Source organism: Scyliorhinus torazame, chromosome 5 (assembly GCF_047496885.1).
Source record: "Scyliorhinus torazame isolate Kashiwa2021f chromosome 5, sScyTor2.1, whole genome shotgun sequence".
In the NCBI taxonomy this organism is placed as follows: domain Eukaryota; kingdom Metazoa; phylum Chordata; class Chondrichthyes; order Carcharhiniformes; family Scyliorhinidae; genus Scyliorhinus; species Scyliorhinus torazame.
The window spans coordinates 120,548,849-120,560,977 of record NC_092711.1 but is presented as its reverse complement, the minus strand read 5'-3'; the positions used below and the strand labels follow the sequence as shown (position 1 = coordinate 120,560,977).

General features: G+C 48.0%; 2 protein-coding genes across 5 annotated transcripts in view; one reads left to right on the top strand and one right to left on the bottom strand.

Annotated features, from left to right (window-relative positions):
* Window positions 1–12,129, top strand: part of LOC140417895 (uncharacterized) — a 217,435-nt gene that overhangs the window by 19,091 nt on the left and 186,215 nt on the right. The window lies entirely within an intron of this gene.
* LOC140421745 (uncharacterized) overlaps window positions 8,670–12,129 on the bottom strand; it is a 354,082-nt gene continuing 350,622 nt past the window's right edge. For all 4 annotated transcript variants that reach the window (XM_072506596.1, XM_072506595.1, XM_072506594.1 and 1 more), the window contains exon 2: window positions 8,670–11,778. In XM_072506596.1, the coding sequence (XP_072362697.1) occupies window positions 9,955–11,325 (1,371 nt within the window). In that variant the 5' untranslated portion in view covers window positions 11,326–11,778 and the 3' untranslated portion in view covers window positions 8,670–9,954. The remainder of the gene's footprint in view (window positions 11,779–12,129) is intronic.

Genomic DNA, 12,129 nt, shown 5'->3' with positions numbered 1-12,129 from the left:
ATCGTCGGCCTCCCGGGGGGCAGTGAGGGGTCGGACGCAAGGGCATGTGTGACAAGTTTGCTGGAAAAGCTGATGGGAGATGGGTCGTTTTCTCGACCCTTGGAAGTGGACGGCGCATCGAGCGTTTGCGAGGAAGCCGCGAGCGATATGAACCGCCGAGGCCGATCCGGGTGCAACTGCACCGGTTCCTGGACAAGGAACAGATTTTGCGGTGGGCCAAGCAGACACGGAGCTGCAAGTGGGAGAACTGTGAGTTGCGCATTTACCAGGACCTGGGCGCGGAACTGGCCAAAAGACGAGCTGGATTCAATAGGGTAAAATCGGCCCTCTTCAAGAAGGGGATGAAGTTTGGGATGTTATACTCAGCACGTCTGTGGGTCACGTATGAGGGCCAGGAACTTTACTTTGAATTGGCGGACGAAGCGATGGACTTTAACAAAGACAAAAGGCTGGCAGGGGTTTGAGGACGTTGAACCTTGGGGGAGGGTATTGCGGTATCGATTCTGTTAAAGTTTTCTTAGTTTTGATCTGTATATGCAGTGATCTCTGTAACAGTTTTTTGGGACGTTGCTCAGATTTGTAAGTTAACTTTGTTTCAGGGGGAGGGATTTTTTCTACTGTGTGTTGATTGGGGACTGTGATGTTTTGAATGTGTATGTTCGGCCGGGGGTGGGGGGGCGAGAACAATAGGGGATAGGATGTCTGGCGCCATGGGCGGGGGTTACCAGGCTAGCTAGGTGGGCTAGCTCACGGAAGTGCAGTGGGGGGTGAGCAGGTGGTAAGTTTGTTAAGTGGGGTTGGGGTTGTGGTGCTGTTAATAGTGGGGAAGGGGGGGGGGGGGGGGGAGCTGCTTTGCTGACAGGGGAGAAACTGTTGCTGGGAGACAAAAGGGAGGTCGAGGACAGTGGATACCCGAAGGTGGGCCCACAGAGGCGAGGGACGTGAGCTGGAGGCTGGCCTAAGAAGGGTGATCGGGGGGTGGGGTGGGGGCGGGAAGCCTCCCGACTGGGCTGACCACATGGAACATTAGAAAGCTGAATGGGCCGGTAAGAGGGCTCGTGTGTTCACGCATTTGAGGGGATTGAAGGCGGACGTGGCAATGTTACAGGAGACACACCTGAGAGTAATAGATCAGACCAGATTGAGAAAGGGATGGGGCGGCCAAGTATTTCATTCAGGGCTGGACTCTTAAGCTAGGGGGGTCGCTATACTGATCAACAAACGGGTGGCATTTGAGGCAGGAAAATAGTGGCGGACGTGGGGGGGGCAGGTACACCCTGGTGAGTGGGAAGCTTGAGGGGATGCTGGTGGTACTTGTGAATATATATGCACCAAACTGGGACGATGTGGAATTCATGAGGGCGTTGAGTAAGATCCCGAGGTCAAGGACAGGGAGGGTGCCAGCAGTAGCAAAGGAACTAAAGGGGTTCATGGAGCAGATGCAGGGGGAGGTAGACCCATGGAGGTTCGGAAGGCCAAGTGTGAAGGAGTTTTCTTTTTTCTCCCATGTGCACAAAGCATATCCCGGATCGACTTTTTTATTCTGAGCATGGTTCTACTGGCGGGGGTGGTTGACACCGAAATTCGACGATTGCTGTGTTGGACCATGCCCCACATTGGGTGGATTTATGGGTGAGTAAGGAGAGAGGGCAGCGCCCGCAATGGAGGTTGGATGTGGGACTGTTAGCGGATGAGGGGCTGTGCGGGCGGGTGAGGGAGTCCATCCAGAACTATTTGGAAATAAATGACACAGGGGAAGTCCGGCAGCAACGGTTTGGGAAGCGCTGAAGGCAGTGGTTAGGGGGGAGTTAATCTCGATCCGGGCCCATGGGGAAAAGGTGGAGTGAGCAGAGATGGATAGGTTGGTTGGGGAAATACTCCAGGTGGACAGGAGATATTCGGAGGCCCCGGTGGCGGAGTTATTGAAGGAACGGCAGAAGCTACAGATGGAGTTTGGGCTGTTACCTGCAGGGAAGGCGGTGGAGCAACTGAGGAAGGCGGTATATGAGTATGGTGAGAAGGCCAGTACGATGCTATCGCATGAACTGAAGAAAAGGGAGGTGGCCAGGGAGATGGGAAGAGTGAAGGACAGAAGTGGGAACGCAGTCTTGGACCCAGCAGGGGTGAACGGGGTGTTTAAGGAGTTTTATAGCAGGGGTAGAGGGGATGAGGCAGTTCCTGGGTGAGTTGAAGTTCTCGAAGGTGGAGGAAGGACTGGTGGAAAGGTTGGGAGCCCCGATTGGAATTGAAGAAATAGTAGAAGGGCTGGAGGCCAAACATCGGGTAAGGCCCGGGACCGAACGGCTACCCAGTGGAATTTTATAAGACGTTCTCGGAGATGCTGGGCTCGCTGCTGGTGAGGGCATTTAATGAGGCAAGGGAGCGGGGTGCCCTTCCCCCAACAATGTCGCAGGCCTCGATCCTGAGCTATGCGGGTCATATAGGCCAATCTCCCTATCGAATCTGGATGCCAAACTGTTGGCCAGAATATTGGCCTCAAGGATAGAGGACTGTGTCCCTAAGGTGATCGGGGAAGACCAGACGGGGTTTGTGAAGGGCAGGCAACTCACGGCCAATGTCAGAAGGCTCTTAAACGTTATTATGATGCCCTCAGAGGGGGGTGGGGGAGGTGGTGGTTGCGATGGACGCGGAGAAGGCCTTTGACCGGGTGGAGTGGAAATATTTGTGGGAGGTTAGGAAGGTTCGGGTTTGGGCAGGACTTCATTGACTGGGTTCGGCTGCTGTACCAGGCACCAGTAGCAAGCGTACGAACGAATCGGCTGATGTTGGGTTATTTTAAGTTGCACCGAGGGAGGAGGCAATGGTGTTCTCTCTCCCCGCTGTTGTTTGCTCTGGCCATAGAGCCATTGGCGATGGCGTTAAAGAGCATCTAGGAACTGGAAAGGGTTGGTCCGGGGGGAGTGGAACACAGGGTCTTGCTTTACGCTGACTACCTGCTCCTGTATATTTCCGACCCGTTAAGGGGTATGGGGGAGATTATGCAGATCCTCGGGGAATTTGGCCGGTTTACGGGGTATAAATTAAATATGGGGAAAAGTGAGATGTTTGCAATCCAGAGGAGGGGGCAGGAGAAGAGACTGGAAGAGCTGCCGTTTAGAATGGTGGGAGGGAGCTTTCACTATCTGGGAATCCAGGTGGCACGGGAGACATTACATAAGTTAAATCAGACCCAGCTAGTAGAGCAAATGAAGGAGGACTTTAGAAGGTGGGACATGCTGTCGCTGGCGGGGAGGGTGCACACCGTGAAAATGACGATTCTCCCGAGATTTCTGTTTGTTTTCCAGTGCCTTCCCTTCTTCATCCCAAGGGCCTTTTTTAAAACCGGTAAACAAGGTGATTTTGGGTTTTGTGTGGGCGGGTAAAACGCCGCGAGTGAAGCAAGTGTTGCTGGAGCGTAGTCGAGGGTCGGGTCGGCTGGTGCTGCCGAACGTTAGCAACTATTATTGGCCGGCTAATATAGCCATGGTTAGGAAGTGGTGGGGGGGGAGAGTTGGTGTGGGAGCGAGTAGAGGTGGCATCATGTAAGGACAGAAGTCTGGGAGCATTGATAATGGCACCTCTGCCGTTCTCGGCGGCCCGGTACTCACAAGCCGGGTGGTGGTGGCGGCCCTGAGAGTCTGGGGGCAGTGGAGGAAGCACATGAGAGTGGAGGGAGTATCGGGCTGGGCCCCGATTTGTAACAACCATCGGTTTGTACCGGGAAGGCTGGATGGGGGGTTCCAGAGGTGGCAGAGAGCAAGGATCGAGAGGATGGGAGATTTATTCATAGATGGGAGCTTCCCCTGTCTGAAGGATTTAGAGGAGAAATTTGAATTGCCAGCAGGAAACGGATTCAGGTATCTGTAGGTACAGGACTTTTTGCAAAGGCAGGTTTCAACCTTTCCGCTCCTACCACCACGGGGGATACAGGACAGGGCAGTTTCTAGAATGGGGCTGGGAGAGGGATAGGTATCGGATATCTACAAAGAACTCATGGCGTCGGAGGTAACTCAGATAGAGGAGCTAAAGGGCAAATGGGAAGAGGAGCTATGGGGAGAGATAGAGGAAGGTCTGTGGGTGGATGCCTTGAGCAGAGTCAATACGTCCTCATCATGTGCCAGGCTCAGCCTGATACAATTTAAGGTCATTCACCGGGCAGACGTTTTAAAAAAATTTTTTAGAATACCCAATTAATTTTTTCCAATTAAGGGGCAATTTAGCGTGGCCAATCCACCTAGCCTGCACATCTTTGGGTTGTGGGGGCGAAACCCACGCAAACACGGGGAGAATGTGCAAACTCCACACGGACAGTGACCCAGAGCCGGGATTGAACCTGGGACCTCGGTGCCGTGAGGCAGCAATGATAACCACTGTGCCACCATGCTGCCCCGTTCACCGGGCACACATGCCGGTGGCCCGGAGAGCAGGTCTTTCTGGGTAGAGGACAGGTGTGCGGGGGGGCAGCAAATCATGTCCATATGTTCTGGGCATGCCCGAAGCTTGGGGGATTCTGGCAGGGTTTTGCAGATGTCACGGTACTAAAAACACGGATGGGGCCGAGTCCAGAGGTGGTGAATTTTGGAGTGTTGGGAGTCCAGTGGGCGAGAGAGGCTGATGTCTTGGCCTTTGCCTCCCTGGTGGCCCGGAGACGGATATTGCTAGCGTGAAGGGACTCGAAGCCCCAGAAATCAGAGATCTGGGTTAGCGATATGGCTGGGTTTCTCAGTCTTGAAAAAAAATTCCGTTTGCCCGAAGAGGGTCAACGCTCTGGTTCGTCCGGAGGTGGCAGCCGTTTGTCGACTACTTTAGAGAAAATTAACTGTCAACAGAGGCAAAAAACTTAAAGGGGAGGGGGGTAGTTAGGCTATTTTCTATTGAGGGTAGAGGGGACCTTTTAGGGATGGAGATGATTTATACACGATGTTTTATGGTTGGATTTACATTGTTTACTGTTGTTGTCACTTGTTATTATAAAATTACAAAAACCTTAATAAAATGTTTTTTTTTAAATCAACATCACCAAAATCCGATCATCTGCTCATTGTCACATTGCTGTTTGTGGCATCTTGCTTTGTGGAAATTGGCTGCTGCATTTCCGTAAAACAGTGACCACACTTCAGAAGGTCTTTGGGACATGCTGTGGTTGTGAAAGGCGCTACAGAAGTGCAAGTTTTAAATTGAAGATTGATGCTTTCTGATCCTTAATTGATTTCAGACATCCCCAATTAATAGATTTGCTTTGGTTCAGACAAGACTTTAACCAATTAAAGCAAAGGCAGAATTCTGGACAGTAAATTTAAAAACAAGTTTTTTTAAAGAAAAGCTTTACTGAACAACTTGAAGACGTTGACAACTTCATGCAGGTGATCAGTCTGTAGAAGCGAAACCCTCTCTGGCTCCTTTGACAGTAATTTCCTTGGAACTCGGCCTCGGGAGTCTTCAGTACTTGGCCAGCAAGGAAGACCTTCGAAACCTCTACTTTTACCCCCAAAGTGACCATTATCTCATGTCAGAGTTAGACCTGTGGTAACATGACCATTGGTCAATTGGGCACTAGTTTAATTTAATTGGATCTTTAATTACTGACACCACCGTCTCTCATTACCTTTGACAGGAATACAATTGAACTGTTTCATACTATCCCTTTATCTGATTCTGTACAATCCCTTATTCATACAGTTTCAAATGTTGAGGCTAATCAGAGTTGGTAGGTCTCCCTTGCCGGTACATTTATCCTCATTGCACATTCTTTATATACACAGCAATGAAGCTTTTATATTTTTACAACAAATAAAACTCAAGACTTTTACTAGAACTACTGATTCATTATTGTTTCATTAATTGTAACCCAATTAAGGATCACTGCTTATTTAATCATGTTACAGACTGGTAGCTAATTAATACAGTAATATTTAATTAATACATTTGGTTTATACATACACTGGTTATCTACTGAGTGGTCTGTGCGGAGTCTGCACATCCTCCCCGTGTGTGCGTGCGTTTCCTCCGGGTGCTCCGGTTTCCTCCCAGTCCAAAGATGTGCAGGTTAGGTGGATTGGCCATGATAAATTGCCCTTAGTGTCCAAAATTGCCCTTAGTGTTGGGTGGGGTTACTGGGTTATGGGGATAGGGTGGCGGTGTGGACCTTGGGTAGGGTGCTCTTTCCAAGAGCAGGTGCAGACTCGATGGGCCGAATGGCCTCCTGCACTGTAAATTCTATGAAATAATCTATGAAAAAAAAAGTACTACACTCCGTATGCTTTACCTGGTGTCTATGTATTTACATTGTGTATTTATCGTATGTCCTAGATTGTTTCATGTATGGAACGATCTGTCTGGTCTGTACGCAGAACAATACTTTTCACTGTACCTCGGTACATGTGACAATAAATCAAATCAATCAGAGACAGTTTCTTACTAATATTCAGATTGAACATTGAGCCTTCTCAAAAAATATTCATTCATGGGAGGTGGGCTTCACTGGCTGGACCAGAATTTACTGCTCATTCCAATTGCCCCTGACTGCGTGTCTTGTGAGGCTATTTCAGGGGACACTTACAAATCAACCACAACATCGCTGTGGATCTGGAGTCACGTGTAGGCCAGGCCACATAAGGAGAGCTGAATGGCCATAAATTACGAGAGGGGAATGTGCAACGAGACCTGGGTATCCTCGTACACCGGTCACAGAAGGTCAGCATGCTACAGCAGGCGGTAAAGAAGGCAAATGATACGTTAGCTTTCATTGCGAGCGGATTCGAGTACAGGAGCAGGGATATCTTGCTGCAATTATACAGGGCCTTGGCGAGGCCATACCTGGAATATTGTGTGCAGTTTTGGTCTCCTTATCGGAGGAAGGATGTTCTTGCTCTAGAGGGAGTGCAGCAAAGGTTTACCAGACTGATTCCTGGGATGGTGGGACTGACGTTTGAGAGATTAAATCAGTTAGGATTATATTCTCTGGCGTTCAGAAGAATGAGGGGGGATCTCATAGAAACCTATAATACATATAGATACATAGAAGGCAGGAGGAGGTCTTTTGGCCCTTCGAGCCTGCTCCGCCATTTATCACGATCCTGGCTGATCATCCAACTCAATAGCCTAATCCTATTTTCCCCAAAGCCTTCGATCCCATTCTCCCCAAGTGCTATATCTAGCCGCCTCTTGAATATATTCAGTGTTTTAGCATCAACTACTTCCTGTGGTAATGAATTCCACAAGCTCACCACTCTTTTGGTGAAGAAATGTCTCCTCCTCTCTGTCCGAAATGGTTTACCCTGAAACCTCAGACTGTGACATCTGGCTCTGGACACGCCCATCATTGGTAACATCTTCCCTGCATCTACCCTGTCTAGTCCTGTTAGAATGTTAAAAGTCTCTATGAGATCCCCCCATATTCTTCTGAACTCCAGCGAGAACAATCCCAACCTCGTCAATCTCTCCTCATATGACAGTCCTGCCATCCCTGGAATCAGTTTGGTAAACATTCGCTGCACTCCCTCGAAAGCAAGAACATCCTTCCTCAGAGGAGACCAAAACTGCACACAATATTCTAGGTGTGGCCTCATCAAGGCCCTGTACAATTGCAGCAACACATCCCTGCTTCTGTACTCGAAACCTCTCGCAATGAAGGCCAACATACTATTAGCCAGGGCAGCATGTGGCGCAGTGGTTAGCACTGGGACTGCGGCACTCAGGACCCAGGTTCGAATCCCGGCCCCGTGTCACTGTCCGTGTGGAGTTTGCACATTCTCCCCATGTCTACTTGGGTTTCACCCCCACAACCCAAAGATGTGCAGGCTAGGTCGATTGGCCATGCTAAATTGCCCCTTAATTCGAGAAAAAATAATTGAGTACTCTATTTATATTTTTAAAAAACATACCATTAGCCTTGTTAACCGCCTGCTGCACCTGCATGCTTACCTTCAGCAACTGGTGCACAAGGACACCCAGGTCCCGCTGCACACTTCCCTCTCCCAATTTACAACCATTCAGGTAGTAATCTGCCTCCCTGTTTTTGCTCCCAAACTGAATAACCTCACACTTATCCAAATTATACTGCATCTGCCATTGATTTGCCCACTCGCCCAACCTGTCCAGATCATGCTGTAGGATCCCTGCATCCTCGTCACAGTTCACCCTCTGACCCAATTTGGTATCCTCTGCAAACTTTGAGATGTTACATTTTGTTCCCTCATCCAAATATTAATATATATTGTGAATAGCTGGGGTCCCAGCACCGATTCCTGTGGCACCCCACTAGTTACTGCCTGCCAATTTGAAAAGGACCAGTTAATTCCTACTCTTTGTTTCCTCTCTGCCAACCAGTTTTCTATCCACCTCAATACACTTCCCCCAATCCCATGCACTTCAATTTTGCACAATAATCTCTGAGGCAGGACTTTGTCAAACGCCTTCTGAAAGTTCAAATATACCACATCGACTGGCTCCCCTTGTCAACTGTACTGGTTACATCTTCAAAGAATTCCAAAAGATTTGTCAAGCATGATTTCCCCTTCATAAATCCATGCTGACTCTGACTGATTGTAGAAGCCAGGTATTTCGAATACAACTAGTGTAGGTAAAAGATAGCTGTAAATATTAAGATAAGCATAAATATTAAGCCCTAGTTTTAAATACTCATTTAAAAATGAGAATTTCAGCACACATAAATTCAGGACTTCAATAGGTACATGAAACAGCATAAAATTCCATCATAAATTATAACAGCACAGTTGCTTGCCATCAAATCAAATGTGTTTGAGTCTAACCCAAACCAATTCGGATTATATTGGGGTGTGATTAGATGACTTAAGACAGATATGAAAGTGTATAACTGAAAAGTTTCCGCCGGCCATTTTAGAGTTGTCTTTTGGGGGTTCTGTCTTTCTGTTTTTGATTCTGTCAGTCTGCTTTTGACTTTGAGTTTGAGTTTAGCTGAAGATTAGCTCTCTCTTCATGTTTCATTGCCAGACTTTGACCTTTTAAAAGTTACTTTCGAGCAGTCTGCCTAAGCAAAAAAGATAATGTCTGTAATTCTCTGAAAGCTTCGAATTGTCTACGAATTGCCTTTTAAATGACTTTCAAATTGTAATCAAGCGACTACAAATAAAACAATTCTTTTTGGCACCTGAGAAGTTTTAACTTAAATTTCTGCTGAGTCCCAGTAATCGCAAAGTGCTACTGGTAACCGAATAGTAGAAATAATATAAATTCCTTCAACTTTACACAGTCGAATAATACTAGGAATCCAACAACTTGGCATAGTCTAGAAATATTACAAATCTTATAACTTGTCGTAGTGCGCCAGGACTTTGATTCATCAACTAAGCTTCCCCCAACTTGGCATAGTTCGGCAAGTTAAGATCCATCAATTACAGATTCCAACACTGATCCTGCCACTGCTTTCTAAATGTTCCGCTGAAAAGCCCTTGATAATGGATTCAAGAATTTTCCACACTCGGCTTACTGGTCTATAATTCCCTGCTTTCTCTCTACCGCTCTCCAGAACCAAAGTATGTATTCAATTGCTCAGCCATTCCTTTGTCCGTTATTATGCATTCCCGTTTCTGTCTGTAGGAGGCCTACATTTCTCTTTACCAATCTCTTTCTCTTCACGTATGAAACTCTCAGTGTCAGTCTTTCTGTTCCCTGCAAGCTTACTTTCATACTGTACTTTCCCCTTCATAATCAATCCCTTTGTCCTTCTTTGCTGACTTCTAAACTGCTTCCAATCCTCAGACCGATTATTTTGCTTGGCCAATCTGTATGCTTCTTCCTTGGATCGGATACTATTTCTAATTTCCTTTGTAAACCATGGATTGCCCCTCTTAGGGATTAGGCTATTAAGTTGGATGATAAGGCAATATATAACGAATGGCAGAGCAGGCGCAAAGGGCCAAATGGCCTCTTCCTGCTCCTATTTTCTATGTTTCTATGTAATCCTTTCCCAGACTAAGAGCAGGTGAACGGCCTCTCCCCAGTGTGAACTCGCTGATGTGTCTGCAGACTGGTTAACTGTGTGAATCCATTCCCACAGAGGGAGCAGGTAAATGGCTTCTCCCCAGTGTGAACTCGCTGATGTCTTTGCAGGATGTTTGAATCAATAAATCCCTTCCCACACTGAGAGCAGGTGAATGGCTTTGTCCCAGTGTGAATTCGCTGGTGTGTCTGCAGGGTGGATAACCGAGTGAATCCCTTCCCACACTGAGAGCAGGTGAACGGCCTCACCCCAGTGTGAACTCGCTGATGTTTCCGCAGGGTGGATGAATCGATAAACCCCTTCCCACACTGAGAGCAGGTGAATGGCTTCTCCCCTGTGTGAATTCGCTGATGTTTCCGCAGGGTGGATGCATCAATGAGTCCCTTCCCACACTGAGAGCAGATGAATGGCCTCTCCCCAGTGTGAACTCGCTGATGTCTCTGCAGGGTGGATGAATCACTGAATCCCTTCCCACACTGAGAGCAGGTGAATGGCCTCTCCCCTGTGTGAACTCGCTGATGTCTCTGCAGGGTGGATGAATCAATGAATCCCTTCCCACACTGAGAGCAAATGAATGGCCTCTCCCCAGTGTGAATTCGTTGATGTTTCCGCAGGACGGATGAATCAATAAATCCCTTCCCACACTGAGAGCAGATGAATGGCCTTTCCCCACTGTGAACGCGCTGATGTCTTCGCAGGGCAGATGAATCGATGAATCCCTTCCCACATTGAGAACAGGTGAATGGCCTCTCCCGAGTGTGAACTCGCTGATGTTTCCGCAGGGTGAATGAAGCACGGAATCTCTGCCCACACTGAGAGCAGGTGAATGGCTTCTCCCCAGTGTGAACTCGCTGGTGTGACTGCAAGGTGGATGAATCAATAAATCCCTTCCCACACTGAGAGCAGGAGAATGGCCTCTCCCCCGTGTGAATTCGCTGATGTTTCCGTAGGCTGGATGAATCAATAAATCCCTTCCCACACTGAGAGCAGGTGAATGGCCTCTCCCCAGTGTGAACCCGCTGATGCCTCCGCAGGATGAATAGAGCACGGAATCCCTTCCCACACTGAGGGCAGGTAAATGGCTTCTCCCCAGTATGAACTCGCTGGTGTGACTGCAGGTAAGATAACTGAGTGAACCCCTTCCCACACTGAGAGCAGGTGAATGGCTTCTCTCCAGTGTGAACTCGCTGGTGTGCCTGCAGATGAGATAACTGAGTGAATCCCTTCCTACACTGAGAGCAGGTGAATGGCCTCTCTCCAGTGTGACTGCGTCGATGAATCTCCAGCTTAGATGGGACTTTGTATTTCCTCCCACAATCACCACATTTCCACGGTTTCTCCATGTTTTGGGTCTCCTCGAGTCGCTCCAGATTGGACAATCAGCGGATTCCTTGTGTACACACAGAACATGTGCACTGTCTCTCCTCACTGTGAATGGTGTGATGGTTTTTCAGGCTGTGTAACTAGTTGAAGCTCTTTCCACATCAGTTCACTGGAACACTCTCACTCGGGTGTGTGTTGTGTGGGTCTCGGTGCTTTTCCAGTCACACTGATGTTTCCTCAGTCAGTTCACTGGAACTCTCTCACTCGGGTGTGTGTTGTGTGGGTCTCGGTGCTTTTCCAGTCACATTCACGTTTAAAATCTTTTGAATCCGACACATCGGATAAACATTTCTCCTTCTCGCCGATGATATTCAGAGCCCGATGATATTCAGGTCAGAAGGAATCGCGTGAGTTTGTCACATCAAGACGTGATGTTTGAGATTTCTGTCTATAATTCCTCCTCTTCCAATATCCTTTAAAAACAATTTACAAAAGTCATGGTTAGTACAGGAACGAAATTCAGAACAATTCTAGTTCCTGGGAAACATTATTTCCCCTCTCATTCTCCAAAAGCTGTAAATCTCCATCCCACACACTCTGCCTCCATTCGCACTCTGCTGATCTAACATTCACCCTCCCAATTCTCCTGAAGGTGCTGATTTGTGCTGATTGACAGATCCAAGCTCATCTCACTGCTTCCTGACCAGGACACAGAGATTCTTATAGGATTAGGCCATTCGGCTCACTGAGTCTGCTCAACCGTTGAATGAGATCCTTAGCCGATCTACCTCTAGAATTACCACAGTTATCCAAGTAACGTTTGG